This window comes from Nannobrachium achirus, assembly GCF_963921795.1.
Source record: "Nannobrachium achirus genome assembly, chromosome: 12".
Classification (NCBI taxonomy): Eukaryota; Metazoa; Chordata; class Actinopteri; order Myctophiformes; family Myctophidae; genus Nannobrachium; species Nannobrachium achirus.
The window spans coordinates 55,612,270-55,635,034 of NC_137832.1; the positions used below are offsets into that span (position 1 = coordinate 55,612,270).

The 22,765-nt window shown below is 42.8% G+C and overlaps 1 protein-coding gene across 1 annotated transcript in view; it reads left to right on the forward strand.

The window, feature by feature from the left end:
• LOC308295729 (uncharacterized protein) overlaps positions 1–21,763 on the forward strand; it is a gene marked incomplete at its 3' end in the record, with an annotated part of 41,460 nt that extends 19,697 nt beyond the window's left edge. The window contains exons 8-18 of the mRNA XM_080738776.1: positions 1,259–1,291; positions 12,581–12,674; positions 15,115–15,259; positions 16,260–16,390; positions 17,450–17,508; positions 18,792–18,948; positions 19,165–19,298; positions 19,486–19,631; positions 20,361–20,513; positions 20,771–20,937; positions 21,714–21,763. Of these exons, the coding sequence (XP_080594902.1) occupies positions 1,259–1,291; positions 12,581–12,674; positions 15,115–15,259; positions 16,260–16,390; positions 17,450–17,508; positions 18,792–18,948; positions 19,165–19,298; positions 19,486–19,631; positions 20,361–20,513; positions 20,771–20,937; positions 21,714–21,763 (1,269 nt within the window). The remainder of the gene's footprint in view (positions 1–1,258; positions 1,292–12,580; positions 12,675–15,114; positions 15,260–16,259; positions 16,391–17,449; positions 17,509–18,791; positions 18,949–19,164; positions 19,299–19,485; positions 19,632–20,360; positions 20,514–20,770; positions 20,938–21,713) is intronic.
• Between the last annotated feature and the right edge of the window lie 1,002 nt (positions 21,764–22,765).

Below are 22,765 nucleotides of genomic sequence, written 5' to 3' on the forward strand. Positions count from 1 at the left end.
CCGATATACTGACTTGCCGAGGGCACTGCCTTCCATCCTCTGGTCCTCACTGTCTGACTGCTGGCTGTGGCGGTCGATCCTCTTCTCCCATATGTTCTTTATGAACGTCCTGTCATGGATCTTAGCCAAGTTCATCTATGCACAACACGTACGCACGCAACACAAACACAGCAATAAAAGAAAAGAAGACGGATAACATTGAAAAGAATGAGGGTTGTTTTCATAGAAGGAAAGTGCAAGACTACTATGCCTATACCGTGATTATTATGAATTAATATACACACAATAAATCCCACAATAAAATGGTGTTATTGACTGACTCCTATCAACTGAACTATTTGTTTTCTTCTTTTTTTATGTAAGGCTTCTGTTGAAATGCTATACCATATATGATTTAATAGAGATCAACCAAACATCCAAAACAGACTGTGTGCTGTGTTCAGTGTTACTGCTGATTAGGGGATGTCAAGTTTGACGTTGATACTGTAACAACACCGGTGAAAATGTTTTACATCTAAGAAAAGAGAAACACAGAGCGCTGAAACAGTGAAGGAACAGATGAAACAGTGATGAAGAAGTGATGTAACAGAGATGAAAACAGAGATGAAACAGTGAAGAAATGAGATGAATGAAATTGAGAAGAAACAGAGAAGAAACATACCTTTGAGGTGTAGTTGATTTTTCTTTTCTTCAGAAAGTGTTGCAGACCTTTTCAGCCGCGAGGAACCAGAGATGGAAGGTGTTGATCACTCTGAGCCGTCCACAGTGTGTGTGTGCGTGTGAGATTGTGATTATGTTCTCTACAGTACAACACAAGTAAATCTCAACACACTGATCACTCAGTCAGTCAGTCAGTCAGTCAGTCAGTCAGTCAGTCAGCTAGTCAGCCAGCCAGCATGTTTTCATTTGTGTTAAATCTTCGAGTCAAATTTCTGAGAATATAGTCAATCTCTGGCTCTTTCTACCCCTCTCTGTATCTGTCTGTCTGTCTGTCTGTCTGTCTGTCTGTCTGTCTGTCTGTCTGTCTGTCTGTCTATTTCTTTCTATTTCACTTTGTGGCTCTCCTCAGCGTCTCTTCAGAGATTGTAATCAGAGAGGCAGAGAGATGAAGGAGGTGAGGATGAGGAGCAGAGGGAAGGGGCGAGGAAGACGGATAGAGACTGTTGGAGTGATGAAGGATGAGATGGGGTGCTTCCTCTCCTCTCCTCTCCTCTCCTCTCCTCTCCTCTCCTCTCCTCTCCTCTCCTCTCCTCTCCAGACCAGCCAAAGGGAGCCAGGAAAAGAATCTAAGGTTGTTATGATGTCATACACTGTGTGTGTGTGTGTGTGTGTGTGTGTGTGTGTGTGTGTGTGTGTGTGTGTGTGTGTGTGTGTGTGTGTGTGTGTGTGTGTGTGTGTGATCATATCACGCCTCTAGAGGGTTGAAATGTCAAGCATGTGTTCTCTCACACAACTACAGCATCTCCATTCCTACACACACACACACACACACACACACACACACACACACACACACACACACACACACACACACACACACACACACACACACACACACACACACACACACATACCCACACTGCGTCACTTTCACTCACTGTCATAAACAGGATCTCCTAAAACACATTCTCAGCAAGATGACTTCATTATACAGTGGGTATTGCTTTCCTGCATGCCCACCAAACCACACCCCCACATGCCAGCGTATCTGACTCCCACACACACACTGTACACACATACTGTACGTACAAACACACACACACACACACACACACACACACACACACACACACACACACACACACACACACACACACACACACACACACACACAGGCTATGTGTCTTTTTGGTGTACCAGCCACTTTAACACTGCAGAGGAGCAGTGTTAAAGACATTCTGGCCTCTATAGAAACCGACTGAAATCAAATCAGTCATAGCGACTGAGAACTTTAAGCGCACAAGGCATTGCGAGCTTGTAGAAAAAGAAAAAAAAATATATATATATATCACCACTGCCAATTCCTCTCTGCTTTGACACTCAGCATCAAGGGTTAGATCGGGGGTGTACTGTACAAGCTGCCTCACGCTACAGAAACAGGAGACAGGCTCCCGCCCCTATGGGCCACATGGTTCCGCAAGGCTCACTGCTTATTAGAGGTGACACATTGTTTTAACATTTTAAAACACAAAACAACAACATGTTTTTATCATTTAAAAAACAACCAATCTACAAACTGACAACGTTGTATATTCACTATTCATCTCACAATGGAGTATGCAGTGCTTAAGTGGCAAGTGCACAGAAGCTATTCATGTCTGACATTGAACTTCAAGCATTGACGCAGTAAAAGGATCTAGTTAGAATGTTTCTCAAGGATTCAGGGGTTGGCTGAGTCCTAGAGTTGTCGACAAAATCAAAGAGCATTCACTGTCATGGCTATGGCAAGATCATCTATCCTAGTGCCGCCACCCACACACAAACATACTCTCTCAAGACATTATGATGGGCGATCAGATGAGCAAGTCAATTATCTAGACGCCGCCCAATTGCCGCACCAAAGTTATTTTTAGGGAATTATTTCACAACTTTCATGCACCTCGGTAAAGAATGACCTCTATGACCTCAAAGGAATGGCTGTGCGCACGCACGCACGCACGCACGCACGCACGCACGCACGTACACACAGATGACAGGGATTAATAGAAATGTAAACAGTGTTGATTGTGTTTCCATCAACTCTATAATTACACTCTGTCAGAATGTATCACTCTGTTACGTTCTCAATGTGTCCCCGTCTCACTCTGTCCCTGTCTCACTCTGTCCCTGTCTCACTCTGTCACTGTCTCACTCTGTCACTGTCTCACTCTGTCACTGTCTCACTATGTCCCTGTCTCACTCTGTTCCTGTCTCACTCTGTCGCTGTCTCACTCTGTTCTTGTCTCACTCTGTCGCTGTCTCACTCTGTTCCTGTCTCACTCTGTCCCCGTCTCAATCTGTCACTGTCTCACGTCTTAGAAAATAGCCAATTTACAAGCTCACAACGCATCGCATTGCACCACATTTTCAGCTTGTTGATCGGCTATGTTTGCTATTTTCCGTATACAAGAAGTGTAATGTATCAAGGTCAAAGTTGATGACACAGTAATCTCTAGCAAGGAATAGATTGGGCTGTATCCTTGAGAAATATCTATCTGGTGATACACAGGTGATCAAAAAAGTAAATCAAAGAACGAGATTCTAGGGCATAATTTCCACTTTTGTCAACAAAAGTGCCCTCAGGACTCTCGCTGGGGCCATCATTCTGCCCCTCTTTGACTATGTCTATGCCAGCACCTCCTGGTACTCCAACATCGAAATGCCACTAAAGACTAAGCTCCAAACCTCCCAAAACAAACTGATTCGACTACTTCTCAACCTGTCCTGTAGCCCATGACCCACGTTTCTCACACACATTTTGCTAGCCTAAGATGGGTAGAAGACAGGGTTAAACAACTCAAAATGGGATTGGCTTTCAAAATAGTCAATGCAACTCTGCCCTCAATCCCCTCAATCCCTGCATATCTGACTAAACACCTTCAAAAAGTTAGCGACACCCACAGCCACAACGCCAGAGGGAGTGCACACAACAATCTGATAACACAAACGCATAAGACAAATATGGGTAACTTCTCCTTCTACAAAACTGCCACCCAAGTGTGGAATTCCTTGACTATTTCCCTTAAAACATCCTCCTTCAAAATTCACCTTTCAGGAGCCCAGATAGAGGCGGAGGTAGTTATCACTTCTCCTATAGACAGGCTAGAAGTGAGCACCCCCCTTACCCCCACCCCCTTTTTGTCCATGAATTGATTACTAAGGACCTCCAACGTAAACAAGAATGTAAAGGGCTTATTTGGGGTGTTCCTTTTAGGCAGGGTGTTTAACTGTACTTCTGTTCTACATTTCTTTTGTTTTAACTATACTTGTACTGTTTTTCAATTTGTCAAATATTCAATCAATCAATAGTGCCTAAGTGGTTAACATGTGGGGGTGCTTTTGTGCATGTGCTTTAGTGTGTTTGTGTGCATGTGCATGCGTGCGCGCGTGTGTGTGCGTGCGTGCGTGCGCGTCTGATGTGCGTGTGTGCGCCTGCGTGCTGCATATAGTGTACACTATGTACTTGCCCGCACGTGTGGAGGGTGTCTCAGCTTTTGTCAGATGTGAGAAGAGTGAGTGTGTGTGTGTGTGTGTGTGTGTGTGTGTGTGTGTGTGTGTGTGTGTGTGTGTGTGTGTGTGTGTGTGTGTGTGTGTGTGTGTGTGTGTGTGTGTGTGTGCGGGGTCTCCAAGGAAACCAAGTTGGGGACCACTGCACCAGACACAGTGTCAGTAAAGCCTGTAGGATTATCAAAGACCCTGAGGCAGTCCACCCCCCCCCAAAAAAACATGGACCGTTCCAGCTGCTGCCGTCCGCCAAGAAGCCTGGAGGCCCCCCCGACCCTTAGGCTCCACACCAGCTTTGTCTCAACCAGGCAACTACAGTAGGCTCATGAACAACAGACACTGACTGTAGCCGCAAGCAACTTACAGTACATGCTATGCTATCTGCATCCGTTGACAGCCCATTCTTGAAACAGAAAAGTCCTAACCTCCGTCAGTCAGTCAGTCTTTCAGTCAGTCTGTCACACGTCACACTTTTGCTCTTCTCATGTCTGCAATGGTAGATCTATGTAAGGAAGGACAGGGTTTAATTACTGTAGATATTAGTATACTATATTCCTTTTTTTGTACAGCTCAAAGGCTAAAAGATGATTCAATAATTCTAACATCAAACACATCATGGTTTCATTTAACATCTCTCTCCATCTCTCCCTTACATAGGTGTTTTACATAACCCACCACACTTTACAGCCAACTGTGATACCAACACTGATCACTTATCCTGCAGTACATTTTTACCCATATTTGAACCGAATTAAACTAGTTCTCCTGGATTCGAACCCGGGCTGCCTAGGTGAAAACCAGGAATCCTAACCACTACTGTAGATCAGGGGGAGGTACATTGGCACAGCCATTACATGTTTTCCAGCCACATAATGTGGCAAATGTGCTGTATTTTGTGTGGGAATTGTGAGCTTAAGGGGAGACATGGCAGGTGAAAACATGTAAAAATTCAAAATGTAAAAAAAATAGATTTTTTACTATTTTGCTTCCCAAACATGCCTTCTTTCAAACTAATCAAAAATAAACATTCAAAATACACATATAGATGTTCATTTCACACGTGAAGGTGCAGAGTTAACAGCATTTGTTTCCATACATTTTTTATAAAATAAAGATATAGACAATAAAAAAATAATAAAAGATGAATCAAAGAAGCATGGCCCCCTCACGTATTAGGAGGGCAGTATGAGTCACCAGAACCAAGGAAAGGCGTTTTTGATTAATCTAACATGATTAAAATGGAGTTTGAAGTTACAATTGGTTTCTATAGGATGGGGTGTGTCTGATCTTTAAAGTCCGTTTTCTCAAAATGTGTTTTACCTCATACTTAGGTACTTAGGACTTAGGATTTATGGAGTGATAAAAAGAGATATCTAAAATCCCCTCTGTAATTCTTTTTGTCTCTAATATGTCAAGAAAAGGAAACAATAGTTTTGAACCTGGCAATATCCAATCTTCAGATTTATGTACCTGAAAAGTATGCGAATTGGGCATTCAGAAAACTTGTAATTCAAAAAAGCTTAGTCTTGATGTAAGTAGGCTAATCAACTGGAAAAGTTTCATTGTGGTAGCTATTAGTTATTTTTTTTACCCTATTCACCTGTAGTGTCTCGCTAACCTTTAGAACTGGCACACTGGCAGAAGTGCGAGAGAGAGGATTTATATTTTAAAATCAAATAAACACGGTCAATTAAATTAAGTCACCCTATTTGCAGTAAATTACATCCTGCACATAATTCTACATTCATTAAAATTCTGAACTTTGACTGGGGGAGGGAGTAAGCCTAAAACATTTGCGTACTTTTCGTCCTTCGTACCTTCTTTGAATCTACTCTACTTTGAGTTTTGTGATGTCCTCTCCCTACCAGTAACTGCTGCACTGTCTTACACTGTCCTCTAGTGGAGAAGACTGTGAACACAAGGTTATAGAAGCCAGTGGTGTAAAGTAACTACATTTACTTAAGTAGTAGGCCGTACATGAGAAGACTTTTGAATTATTTGTACTTTACTTGAGTATTTCTTCTCCACTACATATTGGATCCAAATGTTGTACTTTTACTCTCCACTACATTTATTTGAAAACTTTAGTTACTTGCTACTTTGTAGATTTTGATCATTATTGCAAAAACACAATTTGAATCTTTTGAAAATAGCTCATCTACAAGCTCACAATGTGTCGCGATGCAATGCATTGTGCAGCTTGTAGATCTGCTATTTTCAAAAGGTTTGTATAGGCCTACAGTACATTTGAAAACTTGAAATGGGACATTCTGAATAATGAGTAAGCTACTTTTTGTACTTTAAGTACATTTTGATTCCAATAGGCTACTTTTGTGCTTTTACTCAAGTACATTTTGAATTCCAGACATTTACTCGTAACTACATTGCAGTATTGATACCTTTGCTCAAGTAAAACATGTGAGTACTTTTTCCACCACTGGTAGAAGCAGACATTAAAGTTGCATTATTATGCATCTATTTTAGTGGATAAAATGTTATTGTGGCTGTCCAGTGTGTATAGAGCATGTTAATACACTATGACTTATTCAGTTAATTGTGGTGGTTGAATTTGGTCTCCCTGTTCTTATATTGAAACATTTAGATCCTGGTTTGGTTTGACACGACTGGTTGACAAGTGCACCTGAAAAATCATTTTCTCCCCCTAGCAAGCAGGCAGGTAGATAATTAGATAATAATAAATAACACAAATCCTCAAATTGGAGTACAAACAATACACTATATACAGTATAGGTGGAGGATCTATTTGCAGTTGTAAAGTGAGCTATAAGCCGTGGTATAAATGTACACATGGCATGTACATTTCATGCATTCTGCTGGGCTGACTGTGGCGTAAATATAGGTCTATGTCTCCCTCCTTTCTTAAAGGTCATATACAGTAGGCTCCTGTATGCCTACTGTTGTCGTACAGCAGGGATGGGCAACCTTTTGTGGGCACATGATCCCTGTTTTTATTCCCAAGGCTGAAGTGATCACATCATCATCACCCAGTACCAGACAGTGAAACCAGAGGGAGACAGTTGCTTTCTTGTGTTATCATGGGGACATGTTAGGGATGTGCAGAACATTGAGCTTTTAGATCAGCTATTTTTTATATTTGTATGACCTTCTCTGACTTCAAAGTTTAAATATAGGCATACCTATGAAGGTGGATTCTGCTCTTCAATGGGAATGGAGTGGTTTTTTGCCATTTGCGAAACAGGGTAAACAGGGCAAAACAAACCTGTGGAAATAATGCATTAGCAGGAAAAGAGCAGTATGGCACCTGTGGTATCAAAATACAAAATATAAATACAGGCCAGATAAATGTATTTGAAATTCAAATACGTATTTTGAAAATACATGAAAATACATCTCATAAAAATGTATGCAATGATTAGTAATTTTATAGATTGATTGCCAAGTATTAATTTAATTGCCTGTCAGAATTTCTGAGAATAAATTGGAGCAGGCAGCCTAAATGTTTTCCACTGTGTGTCAGTGTGTGAGAGCGCAGGCCAGAGTTACCGTTATCTTCGAAAGCTAGTCAGGAACTATATGGCATGAGACTGAATGCAGAGCTAGCTCTACCCCAGTACTTTATAGACTGCAAAACCGCTCTGCCAGCCGTATAATAATAACTAAAACTGTACTTTTTCGAAGGGCCAACTTGCGCCTTGTGCACAAGTAGGCCATGTATGACCCTACATTTTCCTAATGAGTTTATGTTCTCAATCACAAATTTCAAGTCTTCTTCAATACCACATTACATGAAGTTATGAATTATAGTTCTATATAGAGTAAAATAAACAATATTGCAGGGTATGCTCTGGGCGTGGCTATGTTGTGAGTGACAAGTCAAGTTGCTACCATAGATCATCACAGTGATTGGAATAGTTCTACCTTCTTGAGGATTGAAAACGGGGCTCCACAAACCAATGGATGATGTGACACATTTTTTCTGCAGCCCATTTTAGACCCGGTGAGGCCGAGCTGTGATTGGCCAGTAGTCACTTTGATTGGCAGTTGTAGCCTACCTTGTGAGATTTATGCCAAGCTTTTCTTTTAATTATGCCTAATGTGGTGAAATAATAATATGAGCCATTTGTTGTAGATATCATGACACCAAATCTATATAGTATTTAAGTAATGACATAATTAGCAGTGAAACATATGATACCAAACCCCAGAGCTACTGTACCTCCTCCTGCCTGAGGGTACCATCCTTCTCCTCTAGGGGGTGCTGTGCTGCTGCCAGGAGTGTTCAGGATGTATACTTCAAAAATATTTTGAGATTTGCTTTCAACACAAAGTTCTCTCTAAAGAATATTTGGATGAAAAACACATAAAAATACACATACAGGTATTTATATAATAACTCTGAAAAGAAGAAAAAGTCCTCCAACATCATGTGATCTGCAGTCATGTGACCTCTCATGTGTCATGTGATACACCTGTTGATTGTGTTCACCTGTGTCCTGTTAGCCCTGCTGTGTATAAAAGGCCTGTCCTCTGTCTGTCTGACAGCCTGTCTGCCTCTGTAAGTCAGCTGCTGATTTATGTTAGTATAGTGTGTGCCAACGGTGATGCAATTGTAGTCCTTAGTGGCCATATTTTGGGTCAAAACACAGGTGTTTCAATTGTTTGATTGCATAGAACTAATGCTCTACTCCAATCAGAACACCTGTGTAAGGCTGTGTTGACCCGAGAAATGGCCGCTCTAAGAACTACATTTGGCACACCTTATATAGTATCTGTCTGTAGCCCTGCCTGTGTTTATCACCTGAATATCCCCGATAGTACTCTGTCATGCATGTTCTGATCATTGGTGGACAAAGTACTCAACTGGTCAAGTATTACTCCACTGCAAGTTAAAGTTGCTGTTTTAAATTTATACTTGAGTTATAAAGCAAGTACTTGAGTTTTTGTTATTTTCGGACCAGACGAGCAGGTTTTCCGGTTTTGCCAAGGATATGGGGAGGTAGACGAACATAGCGTTAGGGAGATCTCCACTAACGCTATGGACCAGAGCTAAGGCCTACTCTAAAAATGGTCCCATTGTTTCTGAAACCCTATGTTCCTTTCCTTCCCTCCTTTTATGCCAGCATGTGCTGTTGTTCACTTTTATTTAATGCTATGGTATACTGCAGAGCAGACAGCATTGTATAGGCCAATTATTTGTTTACAAACATTGAGACTGAATGCACAGCTGACTGTATCATGTAATCAATTCCCAACAGATCCCCAAACCTGTTGTTTTGGGGAGCACTGGTTATTCAACCTCCTCTTGTGTGCTAGTGAGGTGCTCCCATGGGAGCGCCCTTATCGAGACATATCTACTTCATTGCGCAACGGTGTTCCGCGTCAAGAGTAGCTGATATACAAACTCACATCGCGTCACCAATGCAACCCTTCTGAGCTTGGAGGTCTGCGGCTCTGCGCGCGACACCGTCGCAGGACGGAGCATAAATTAGGCTTCATGGACTGCAGCTGGGCGAGCTGTAGACGCTTGTGATCCAGTGGATCGGGTGGATGATCATGAGGAGCGCTCCCTCTGTTCTGATGACGGTGAATAGAGGTGGGGTTTGAAGGACAACTGTTTTGAATCGCTATTGTTTACAATCAACAGAAACTAAGGATTATATATTTCAAGAGTGAGAATTTACAGTAAAAATCCTACGCATTCTTCCTCCACACTGGGAGAACAGCGGCATCTGAAAGTTTGATGGAATGCATTTTTAAACACGAGTGCCATCCATTGCATCCTATGAACGGTGGGGTTCATTTGGTGCCGACCGGCGTGCGCATACTGGTTTATATCAATGTGACGTGGACCATTAACATCTATACGTTTACGAGTCAATCCTTCATCAGCTTGTATTATGATCCTCCATAATGTAGTCATTGTGTTAATCAAAACTGTCTATCTGTTGTAACAGTAAATGTATGTAAGCATGTTCATTATGTACTTAACTATGTTAAAAAGTTTAGCTAATACTGTAGGTTCCAGATAAGTTGGAATAAGTCTATGAAATGCAGGTACAATTTTAACTTCTGTTTTAATCAAATAAATCAATCTTGACTTTGTAGAATATTGCCCTCTGTTTCCTGTTCACTTTATACTCTTCAACCCAAATATAAAGGCATAAAAGGCCAGTTATCCCTGTGGTAACTTTTCTGACACCTCCCGCTTAAAATCCAAAAAGCCAGAAGGATCGTGAGGCCGCGCTTTCACGGTCTGTACTCGTACTGAAAGTCTAAATCAAGCAGGCTTTTGCCCTTCTGCTCCACGAGTTGGCGAGGCCCCAAATACTAACCGATGAGTGGTTACTGTGATTTTAGGTACTCCTGGGCCATCCCACTGGAGCCTGTGATTGGGCCACTAGGAGTAGTCAAGGAAGCTAGGGAGTAGTGGGCCGGTATTCAGATGATATACAAGCCAGTGGGGCTAATGTGATAGCTCATCTGTGGGCTGCTGCTACTCAGCGCTATAGAGAGAGAGATCTCTCTCTATAGCGCTGGAATGGACAGGCCGTTCGGGAGTTGTCCCGCTTTTCCCAATGGCCAGCATGTCCCTGGGTGATCATTCCTCCTGGAACCTGGAAGGTCATTTAATGGTGCTGATGTAAGCCCCTGTGAAAAGCAGCAGCTCAGTGGGGAGGCATTGTTCTGACCACAGGGTCCACATAGCAATCCAGTGACTGGGAGAAAAGTCATTAGTTACTCATGTTATGTACTATATGTTGGGGAGATGATGAGTGTGGTTTTGCCATGTTGATCCGTTGCACACACACACACACACACGCATGTGCCTGCAGCCCCACACACATTTGTATTACTATGCTTGTGAGGACTTCAGTGTTTTAGACTGCGATTTTATGAATGCCATAAATAAAAGTGGCCATTTAACCCAAACCTTACAAACACCTAAAATAGGTGATCTACAAGCTCACAGCGAGTCACGCTGCAACGCACTGATGAGCATGCAGATGGGCTATTTTCTGTGCATGACACCAAACTATAAATCAGGAACTCCAAACCAAACCCCACCCATAAACCTAACCTGAATCCTTTACTAATTATATAAACTATAAGCCTATAACTCCCCAAATTGTATTCAACCATAAAACGATCTATTTGTACCAGGAAAATGGTCGATCCTCACAATTTCTATAAAGTCTACTATACTTGTGGGAACCTGACTCTCACAAGTATAGCAAGACGAGTACACACACTCTCACAGGGGTCACATCTCTGCTAGATATAAATAGCGCCTTGGGTGACACAAACATGCACACACACACACACACACACACACACACACACACACACACACACACACACACGTTACACACAGGCACGCACGGACAAATACACACACAGCGTTTAGTCACAGCTTGGTGGGTTGGTAAACAAGCAACAGTTGAAGGGAGACAGACACACAGCATTTAAACACAACTACACAGGTAAGATACATAATGATTCCTTATTGTCAGCTCTGTTTTAACTGCTGTTTTCACTGGTTTACAGGTGGTGAGGGCCTGGCTACTTATATGTGACTTACTGTTGTTGTGGGGGATGTTTAGTGTTATTAGTATTATAATTTATAATACATAACACACACAACTTTTAAGTCTTAATAGGGCATTTTATAACCTTCATACCTTCATTTTTAACCACCTCTGATACACAGAACGAGTATGCAGAGTACAGTACATGGGCGTTGAGGGAATTGAACGTACAACTTTTCAGTTACGGGCCTTTCTAATAGGCATAGGCTACACAGAGCTGGATATTTCATATATCCTGGTTTTTCAGATATCCACATAGAAAAATATCTAGGTCCACACGATAAAGATATCTAGGTCTAACAAGCACACACACAGTAAAGTCTTTAGAGATATCCGGGTTCCCTGTCTACACGGATCCAGTGAATCGGATATTTTTAATCTCTCCACTTATTTATCCGGTTTCAAAAATATCCAGCTTCGCAGCCGAAATATCCAGCTTTGTGTGGCTGCAAGCCCCAAACACATAAAAAAATGTCTAGCTTCAGAAATATCCAGCTCCGTGTAACCGGTGCCTTACCGCTAGGAAGTACTGTGGATGTGTGTTATGGGAATAAGGAGCCAATCAATTCAATGCCTGCCAGCCAGTCTGTCTCGGGGGAATGTTGGGGGATTTTGCCTGGGTTCAATCTCAGGTAAATGGTGCATTTATATTGCGTCTCGACTGAACAGTATTCTGAAATGGTTGTCTTCTAATTTCGCAGAGCGGGGAACAATATGTAGCAGAGCCCGATATCACTGTGTAACTTTCCTCTTCTACCCTGGAACCCGGTTTCCTGCGCAAGTGCTGAATTGTTTTGCCATTGAGGCAGGGTCAGATATGGTCCAATTGCCGCAGGTTTTTCCGCAGGTCTCGTTCAGGGCATTCCCTTCTACTCGAGGGGCGTGTGTCCGAAACACAGCAAAGTGAGTGCAGCACACACGCACACGCGCGCGCACAAACACACACACACACACACACACACACACACACACACACACACACACACACACACACACACACACACACGTGTGCTTGACACAACCGTATCCCTCCGCTATAGCTCTCGGAGAGGCGGTGGAGGTGCGCTCAGCGCTGGAATAGAGGGAGAAGACGACCAGAAGTCTGTCTCAAAGTAATGGTGAAAATAAGCATGATATAGCATCAGACACAGTACGGGGCTAAGACGTCTGTCTCAAAGTAATGGTGAAAATAAGCATGATATAGCATCGAACACAGTACGGGGCTAAACTCAGGGCCAGATCGGGTCCATTTCCCCCGGCTCCATTTAGGATCGGATCCAATTTTAATCAGCTCCATTTCAGACCGGATCCAATCATCCTGGGTGCCGTTTCGGGCCGGGGCTAGTAAATCTGAAAGTTTCTCTGGGAAATTCGGTTTGGTCCAAATACCCTCAGTGCCGTTTCGGGACGGGTCTAATTTTTTTGGACCCGGGGTACCCTCTAATTTAATGTGAAGATAGCATTTTATTGATCTTTAGTACTTAGGGTTCAGGCTCTGTTACATATTACTCCATGCTCGGCACTATTTGAAGGCCTTGAGTGGTCAACGATCAGCTCAGAGGTTATTCTCCAGACACCATTCCAGACACCAACCCCCATTACTGATAATCAGGGCCATCAGCGTCTTGTCATCTATTATACTTATCCCACTTAATGGTGACATTGGAGATGTGTGTGGCTACGCAGCCGTGTGTGTACAGGGAGCACGGCCCTCAGCATTGCCTTTACAGCTGAGGTCAGTGAGAACAGGATGCTGTCAGTGATACCTCTGTAGAAGGCCTGCAGGACCTTGGGGCTCAACTTCTTCAGTCACCTAAGACGGTGGTTCTCAACCAGTGGGTCAGGACCAACAGGGGGGGCCCCAAACAGTAAACAAACCAAAATAAAGTTTAATTGTATAGAGGGATTATGCACATTTCTAAAGTGACAATTTAAGGCCATTTTAATACCTAAAATTAGAAATTAAACATTGATCAAATTGTCAAATATTAGAGGCAGAAATTGTGAAAATAGACGATCTACATTCTCACAACGCGTTGTGAACATGTAGATCTGCTATTTTCACAATAGAACCGTGTTATACAAAATGTAGTGGTTGTCAGGGTGGAAGGGGTTAAAATCGGATTATTTTGGGGGTCACAGCCTGAAAAGGTGAGAACCACTGTCTAAAGGTGGTTGCACACTGCTGCGTTTTTCGGGCCGAATATCGGAGTGAATTTTTTGGAGCACGCAAATAAAAAAATCAACCTCACGTTATGTCAGTCACGTTTGCACACTGCCGCCCGTTTCGCGCACCACTCGGTCCCTTGCTCTCTCTATCTCTCTCTCTCTCCTTGCCCTGAAAAACACATTTCGCAACGAAAAACGCAGCAGTGTGCAACCAGCTTAAGAAAGCAGTGGTGGTGGTGGTGTGCCTTTTCCACCACCCGTATAGTCACTGTATGATTGGAAAACCAGTCAGATTGAAAAAAGGTGCACTTGTTTTTGCCGCACGCCGTCTGAAGGGGACACAAGCCAACGAGAGGCACCTGCTGAGCAGTCTTAAGGCCTTATCAGAGTACAGTCTGCGGTGTAGTTATCTAGCTATCACCTATGCTTTGTAATACATTTTTAGGTGATATCTATAGAAAACTACACCGCGGTGATGACTTATCACGGCAGACTGTACTCTGATAGGGCCTTTAGACGAGCGAGTTGCCGTGCAACGAGGTGAACTCGAAGAAAACGAGCACTCCTTTTTCAATCTGACCGGTTTTCCAATCATACTGTAACAAACTGTATTACCAAGTGGGTTTCTCAGTGATGTTAACTCACTGACCCTCTCCTCTCCAGTGGGTCCCCAAATTGTTCAGGCTGCAACCCCCCAAAATAATCATATTTGAACTGGGGACACCCCCCTCCCTCCCAAAATGCGAAGCCCCCTAAATAATTTTATTAATAAGCGTGTTGATTCGCTGGAAAGTCTTTGGCACTTCAGATTCGGATTTGGCAATGACCAGGCAGGATGTCACGCATCCACTTGTCTTAGCAACCACTTGTCTTAACTCGCACCACTGAAGGTGTCAATTTCAGGGATGCTGTGAATCACCCAGTCCTAGGCGCCTATATGTTGGTGTGGCGGAGGTTTGCTATTGCGTCGCTATTGTCTCCTGCCAGAAACTATTATGTTGAATGCCAAGCAGTAGTCCACAAACGGCATTCACACCATGGCCGCTATTACGCCTCCACGTTCTGAGACTAATCAGTGGCATGTTCTCCTCTCCTCTCCTCTCCTCTCCTCTCCTCTCCTCTCCTCTCCTCTCCTCTCCTCTCCTCTCCTCACCTCACCTCTCCTCTCCTCCAGCAGTGAGGATGCGGTCCGAGCGGAAGGTGGAGGTTCCCATTTATGACCTGTCCAGTATCAGGGGTCTGTGGGAAGGGCGGGTGAAGCAGTACCGCCAAAAACAGAGGAAGGAGAAGGAGAGGGTGGAGAAGAGTGCGCTCGCTAAGTAAGTCTTTCCTCTCGTTCACCACAAATGGAAACAACCCAGGCAGACCTCCACCAACACTGACTTCACTTCACCATGCATCATTTACCAGTCCCTATAATGTTAAATTGTCACTGTCGGACAGAAACCTTGTATCTCCAAGTTTCAAATGTGTTTGTTTTTTCGTAAAGTAAAGCCCTGCTTCATCACACAAGACTGTTGCACAAAACTAGTGAAAATACTAGCCTATCTACAAGCACACAACGCCTCGCGGTGTGAGGCGTTGTGTACTTGTAGATCAGCTATTTTCACTATTCTAAATCATTTTTAAAAGGATAAATACAAAACGAACCGTTTTGGACATAGAGCGTATCCGAACGACAGCGACACAATACTTTATTTGGTGTTCAGTTCTAGTTCTACAGAAGATTTGTTTGATGTAAAACAACAGACTGACCTCTGATAAAGCAAAGATAACATACGTAGACCTACAATACTTTAATTCAGTGTCCCTGTACTTTCAAATGAACGGACGGACAGACAGACAGACAGACAGACAGACAGACAGACAGACAGACAGACAGACAGACAGACAGACAGACAGACAGACAGACAGGCACGCGCGCGCGCGCGCGCAGACGGACGGACGGATGGACGGATGGACAGACCCCATGACAGAGGAGTCTTATCTTAGTAACATGAACACACACAGGTCTATTTATGGAGAGCCGGCAGACCTGAGGTCTGGGGTGGGCATGTTAAAGGGCATGTTTGTAAGAACAGGCCGGCTTGTTTGGGGTTAGACGTGTCATCAAGTTGATATCAATATGATGGTGAAGGCTTCCCATCATGCATGCAATTTGATGATGAGCAAATATACATGATGACTGATGCTCGCAGGCACACATGCATGTGCACTTGCACAGCTTGCACACTATTACACACACACACACACACACACACACACACACACACACACACACACACACACACTAAACTCTCTCTCTCTCTCTCTCTGTAGAATTGATCAGGAGTGGCAGTATCGTATTTTATGTAAAAAGAGTCTGGAGAGCAGTGAAGTGAACACACTGCAACAGTACCTGGACAGATCAGTTACCCAGGAGCACACACAGACACACACAGACACAGCAGGTTTGTACTCCCAACCACAATCCACATAAGCCCCTAAAAGCCCATTCTCACCTGTGACGAGTTTTTTGACGAGGACATATCCTGTCTAGCTGACATCAATCTATTGTAACCTTATTTTTTTCTCTGCCATGAGAATTAGGCATGCACCGATATATCAGCCACATATCAGTATTTGTCGGTCAATGGCAGAAGCCGATATTTATCCTTTGTTGATAAGCATACATTTTGTGCTGGCTATGTTGGTGTGTTGGTTATCTGGTTATCTGCAGCCTACCAAGCTGTGAACATGTATTTGTTTCCCTGGCACAAAAAGCTGAAATAATGACAGCAAAAACGAAATAAACAAAACGTATACTTTGATAAGGATAGTGATGACTTAAAGTGTTAGTTCAGCTATTTTTTACACAAAGCTGTGTGAAATACTTGTCACTAAAATAGTGGTTACAAATGTATTAATTGATTACCAGAGTCCCGTGGTCAGAGTTCTGGTCAGTTTCTAATGAATATTAAGTAGTTCCAATGGGGTGGGGGCCATTTGGCGTGGCCCAATCATTGGAAATAGATTAATCCACAAAACTGGCGTCATTTGTATTGTTGGCCTATTTCTACCATATAGAGCGAGGTTTCGTTCTGATCAGCTGACTGCAAAGCACCTTGTTTTGGGGAAATGCGTTGCAGCGGTGTAGTGATACTGGACACAAAAAAATAGTACCATGTGACAGAGGGGTCAAAGTTGAACTAAAGTTGGTCTATTTGGTAGAAATAGGTCAAATGACGCTAGTTTTGTGGATTCATCTATTTTTAATGATTGGGCCATGAGCCCCTGCCAAATCACCGGAACTACTTTATATTCATCTAAAACTGACCAGAACTCTGACCACGGGACTCTAGTAATGAATTAATACATTTCTAACCACTATTTTAATGGCAAGTATTTCACACAGCTTTATGTCAAAAATAGCTGAACTAACACTTTAAGTGATGTGTCGGGGTACACGGCACTGTCTAAAATCTGACCCAGTTCTTTACACTCTCTCTCTCTCTCTCTCTCTCTCTCAGGGTCAGGGTGCCAGGAGGAGAGCAAACTTATCTTTCGTCTGGAAGGAAAGCAGTGTACGGTAGGCTGACCTACAGTATGACCCATCAGTTTGGGGGTTCTATTGCGTGTGCAAGGCAGTAATACCGCCTTGTTTACAGGTCCCACTGTCCTCCAGGTTACTTGGGATAAGGCATTATAAAGGAAACATGTATGATTATTAGGATTTTTTTCATGATTTATTGTATTTCATTTAGTTATTGTTGTTGTCATTGGGGGTCCAAGCCCTCAAGGTGCCGGTAGCGCTAATTGTCTTTGGATTATGGTTCTCAGAAACTATAGGAACTACAGTTACTAAAGTTGGCAGAACGTCTTGCACAGTACTCACTACTGCTAAAACAATAGTACACCAATAGATTTGATGGGGCGGCAGTGGCTCAGAAGGTACTGGTAGAGCCGCCAACATTGGAATCGAGAGGTTCCCGGTTCGATTCCCGGTACTCTATATAGACACTATATAGAGTAAATGCACCATTTATGACGGTGGCTCTACAGTAACCCACTTCACATCTTTTCCTGAATTCCTTGCCTAAATCGTATTACCGATACTTAATGTTATGTCTCCCGCTCCTCATTTCTCCATCCTCTGCAATAAATGACCATACAGGCTTACTTGGTCATTCATGTTTTTGTTACTTAGGCTTGTTCTTTTCTTGACCACATTGTTAAACTTTTGCCAGAATGTTATTAAGACAGATGCTAGGTATAATTGTTTCAAATGTACAGATCATTGTTTTGATAGTAATTGTTTAGACTAATGCTTCTTACCAAGGTTCTTAATTGGTTTACATGTGATGCTAGTTTACTGGCATTACACTGTCTCTCTGCCTTTGATGTACTGTATGTGTTTACCGTGCTTATTGTTAGTGGCTCTGGATAAGAACGTCTCCTAAATGCCTACAATGTAAATAGTTTTTCTTCCAATCCCAGAAATGGACCATGGACCATGGTTTCTTCCAATCCCAGAAATGGACCACAGTCTTTCTTTGTAAGACTGTGGTTTTCAGCCTTTTTTTATTTTTATTTTTACATCAATGTCCATTACTTATTTGGCATTTGAGCCAAGCGAGGCGTTGCAGCGCGAGGCGCTGTGAGCTTGTAGATCTGCTATTTTTATCAGAATATGGACACTAGGGTTCAAGTGGTCGATATAAAAAAGGGGAGTTTCTATCACAAAGATTTGGAGGACCCCCTGTAGTAACTCTGAGAACCCCCTAGGGGTCCCGGACCCCCTGTTGAAGACCCTTGCTGTATATATTATATATTTTGTGTCATCATTATTATGATTGTTGTCATTACTACCAGGGCTTTCCCAAGGAGCTGCAGTGGATGACCTACCTGAGGGAGTGGCACGTCAGAGGGACAAAGATCCACTGTCTGCCTGACTACCTGTCTCACTTCACTGAGCTCACTGTCCTGGAACTCCCAAAGAACCGTCTCACAGAGCTCCCCGCAGAGATAGGTCTGTGAGTGTGTGTGTGTGTGTGTGTGTGTGTGTGTGTGTGTGCGTGTGTGTGTGTGTGTGTGTGTGTGTGTGTGTGTGTGTGTGTGTGTGCGTGTGCGTGCGTGTGTGTGTCATACAATTTCACTAATTTGAACTCTGATGTCCATACTCTCTCTCTCTCTCTCTCTCTCTCTCTCTCTCTCTCCCTCTCTCTCTCTCTCTCCCTCCCTCCAGGTAAGCTGACCAGGTTAAGGGAGTTGAACGTCAGCTACAACCGTTTACTCAAAGTCCCCCCGGAGCTGGGAGACTGTGAGCAGCTGGAGAGACTGGAGCTCACCGGCAACCATCTGTGTACTCTCCCCTTTGAGGTGAGATGGATGAGAGAGAGAGAGAGAGAGAGATGCTTCTTTCACAGTACACAGTATTTTGGGGCTTAGCCGAATCCGCCATCCCTTCACCGTGTGAAACAACACAGCTTTCACCATAGTTGCATTATGGAATGTACACATTTTTCCTTATATAGGCCTATTGAAAAACATATATTTATCATGTCAGCTGAGCAGTCTAAAGAAGCTGATTCACCTGGACATCGCAGAGAACAGCTTTGTGTCCATCCCCATCTGTGCCCTGAGGATGACCTCCATGCAGTTACTGGACATGAGTAACAACGGCCTCACAGACCTGCCTCAAGACATGGACAGGTGAGAGAGACGCTGTGTTCGCTCTGGCAGCTACAAAGCTAACAGGCAACCTTTCATTTTCAATGGATGCCGGCAACCACACACGTGCACACATAGACATCAAAGACCTCTCTGATTAATCCAATACTTGATCTGGCCCCAATCGAGACATCACTGATTGGTCCATGGCCTGACCGTGCTTCCTGGCCCTCTCTGTGTAGAAATCCATGCCATACGCCACATCTCCAGTAGTTCAGTGTGGTATCAAGCACCGAAACTGTGGCGGGTTGTGAGCTTGGAGGTCTTCTATTTTCCTTATTTTCACCAAAAGGCCCCTTTACAAATTTCAGCCCTGCCTCTCTAACATTCTCTGCTCGTCCCTGCCGGCGACATGAAAGTACTAAGCTAAAAAGTTGAGCTGGCTTAATTCAACTGCAGCTACCGTAGCTACACAGCCACAAAATGACGCCTTGTTTAACCATTTTCATATATTTCTTCATTGACATTGGCATTCTATGTGCCCGAATGAAAGTGCTTACATTACAATATGTACTTAGAGTGCAGCTCAATTCATACTTCGCACCATGGTGTGAAATAGCCCATTTTGGGTATGCGACAGAGCATAAATTAGGCTTTACTATGCCTAGTTACAGGAGTCCTCACTGTGTTCATATACCAGATAAAGTGTGTGCATTCGTGTGCGTGCGTGTGTGCGTACATGTTTTTGAGCGTGTCCTCTATATTTTCCAGGCTGGAGTGTCTCACCACCCTGTTCATCCATAAGAACCACCTGACTTACCTCCCCCACTGTCTGTCCAACATCACCACCCTCACCATGATAGTGGTCAGCGGTGACGAGCTCGTCTGCATCCCAACCCACCTCTGCCGGAACCCCGACAAAAAGTACTGAACATATATGTATACCGCTTCTTATAGAATGCATTTAATGGTTCAATGTAAACAGTAGAAAGAATAAATGTTCTATTTCCGCATAGAAAGAACACTGTGTTTTCTATTTCCTTAGACAGAAATAGAATGTTTTCTATTTACATGTACACAGGAACAAATAGATTGTGTTTTCTTTTTCCTCAGAGACAAATAGAATGTGTTTTCTGTTTCCTTAGAAACAAATAAAATGTGTTTTCTGTCGCTGTGCACAGGTTCATCAGGCTGTACGACAACCCAGCGAGCGAAGCGAGGAGGAAGAGGGAGGAGGAGGAGAAAAAGAAAGACAAGTGGCTAGAGAAGAGGAGAGAGGAGGAGGAAGAGAGGGCAGGCGGTGATAAAGAGTTCATCCAGGCATACGTCCACTCTCTGAAAGACAGAGGTGAGTCTTAGGTCTCAATTTAATTTAGATAGCATGTTATTTAGACAGATGCTAGGTTCATTGTTCACCTGGTACATGATACTGACCATGATACTGAACACAATACTGACCCTGATACAGACATGATACTGACATGATACTGACCATGATACTGACCATGATACTGAACACAATACTGACCCTGATGATACAGACATGATACTGACCATGATACTGAACGCAATACTGACCCTGATACAGTCATGATACAGTCATGATACTGACATGATACTGACATGATACTGACCATGATACTGAACACAATACTGACCCTGATACAGTCATGATACAGTCATGATACTGACATGATACTGACCATGATACTGAACACAATACTGACCCTGATACAGTCATGATACAGTCATGATACTGACATGATACTGACCATGATACTGAACACAATACTGACCCTGATACAGACATGGTACTGACCACGATACTGACCATGATACTGAACGCAATACTGACCATGTTACTGACATGATACTGACATGATACTGACCATGATTCTGACACTGACATGATACTGACATGATACTGACCATGATACCAACACGATACTGAGAACACATTTTGATTAATTGATCATTAGAAGAAAATGCACGTGACCCACCCATCGAACCACTTAACACGGCAGCCGAATGGCCGAACCAATGGTCTGTTAGATCTAGTTGAAGGACCTGTGTGTGTGTGTGTATTGAGAGCCGTAAACAAAAAATCTGTCCGTTGTCTCTCAGATACTGTTCCCTACTCCACCACCAAGGTGTCCATCTCCTGCCAGCTGTGATGAAGACCATAATGAAGTTGACAAGGAATATGTAGAATGGATTATATTAATTTAATGATGATGATGATGGCTACCTATGAAAATAGAACGTCTGCTGATGCTGGTGATGATGACAATCAATAGATAGATTGTTTTAATGTCCATCCTTCTAAGGATGCTCCAGTGCTCTTATGGATTTCTGTTACGCCAGAGGGTACTGTTTTGCAAATTCAAGCTTTATATTCTGTGAGGATGCATCCTGGCTGATGACTGCTGTGTCTGTTTGCAAACATAATTTGAGAGGGTGCAAAAGAAACAGCAAATTACATTTCATATCACAGACTGGGATTGGTTTTGCCAACATTGATGTAACCGCTGAATGCAACACCTACATAATGTAGGTTTTAAACATGCTTCTGAATGGTCAGGTGAGCAAAGCATTCCATCACCAACCATTTTGCTTCACTTCTACATTTTGTGACAAGATATTGATATTTAAGCATAACAAAATATGCTGCAGTATGTGCACTATTAATTTTGGAATCAAAGCTTTGTTGTATCAGTTTCTAAACTGGATTATGTGAATGAAAAAATGGAGCCTGGTTTGTTTTGATGTGACCAAAAACGTTCCTTTTTATTTTGCGGTGGAAGGCGAATGTGTGCTTGTATTTATGTATCATAATGATCGATTGTGTTGTGAATTTGACTGAAAAGTTTGAAAAGTTAGAAGTTTGTTTTCTAATGACACATCAAATTGTTTCTGTTTTGCTTAATTTGTTGGTGATGATGAAGAGACAATATGCAATAAATGTAGTAGTAATGCTTTCTAATTTTGCATTAATTTTTGGAAGTATATAAACATTGTTACAAAGGGATTCATTTCTCTCCAGTAAGTATCTGTGATCATTTGGATTCCAGGTTCAGAACAGCTTCTGGTCTTTGTACAAAAACACACAAGTAGAATAAAAACAAGCAATCTTCTCTCAGTCAAAAAGACTGTTTCTGACAGACAGTGTTTCAAGT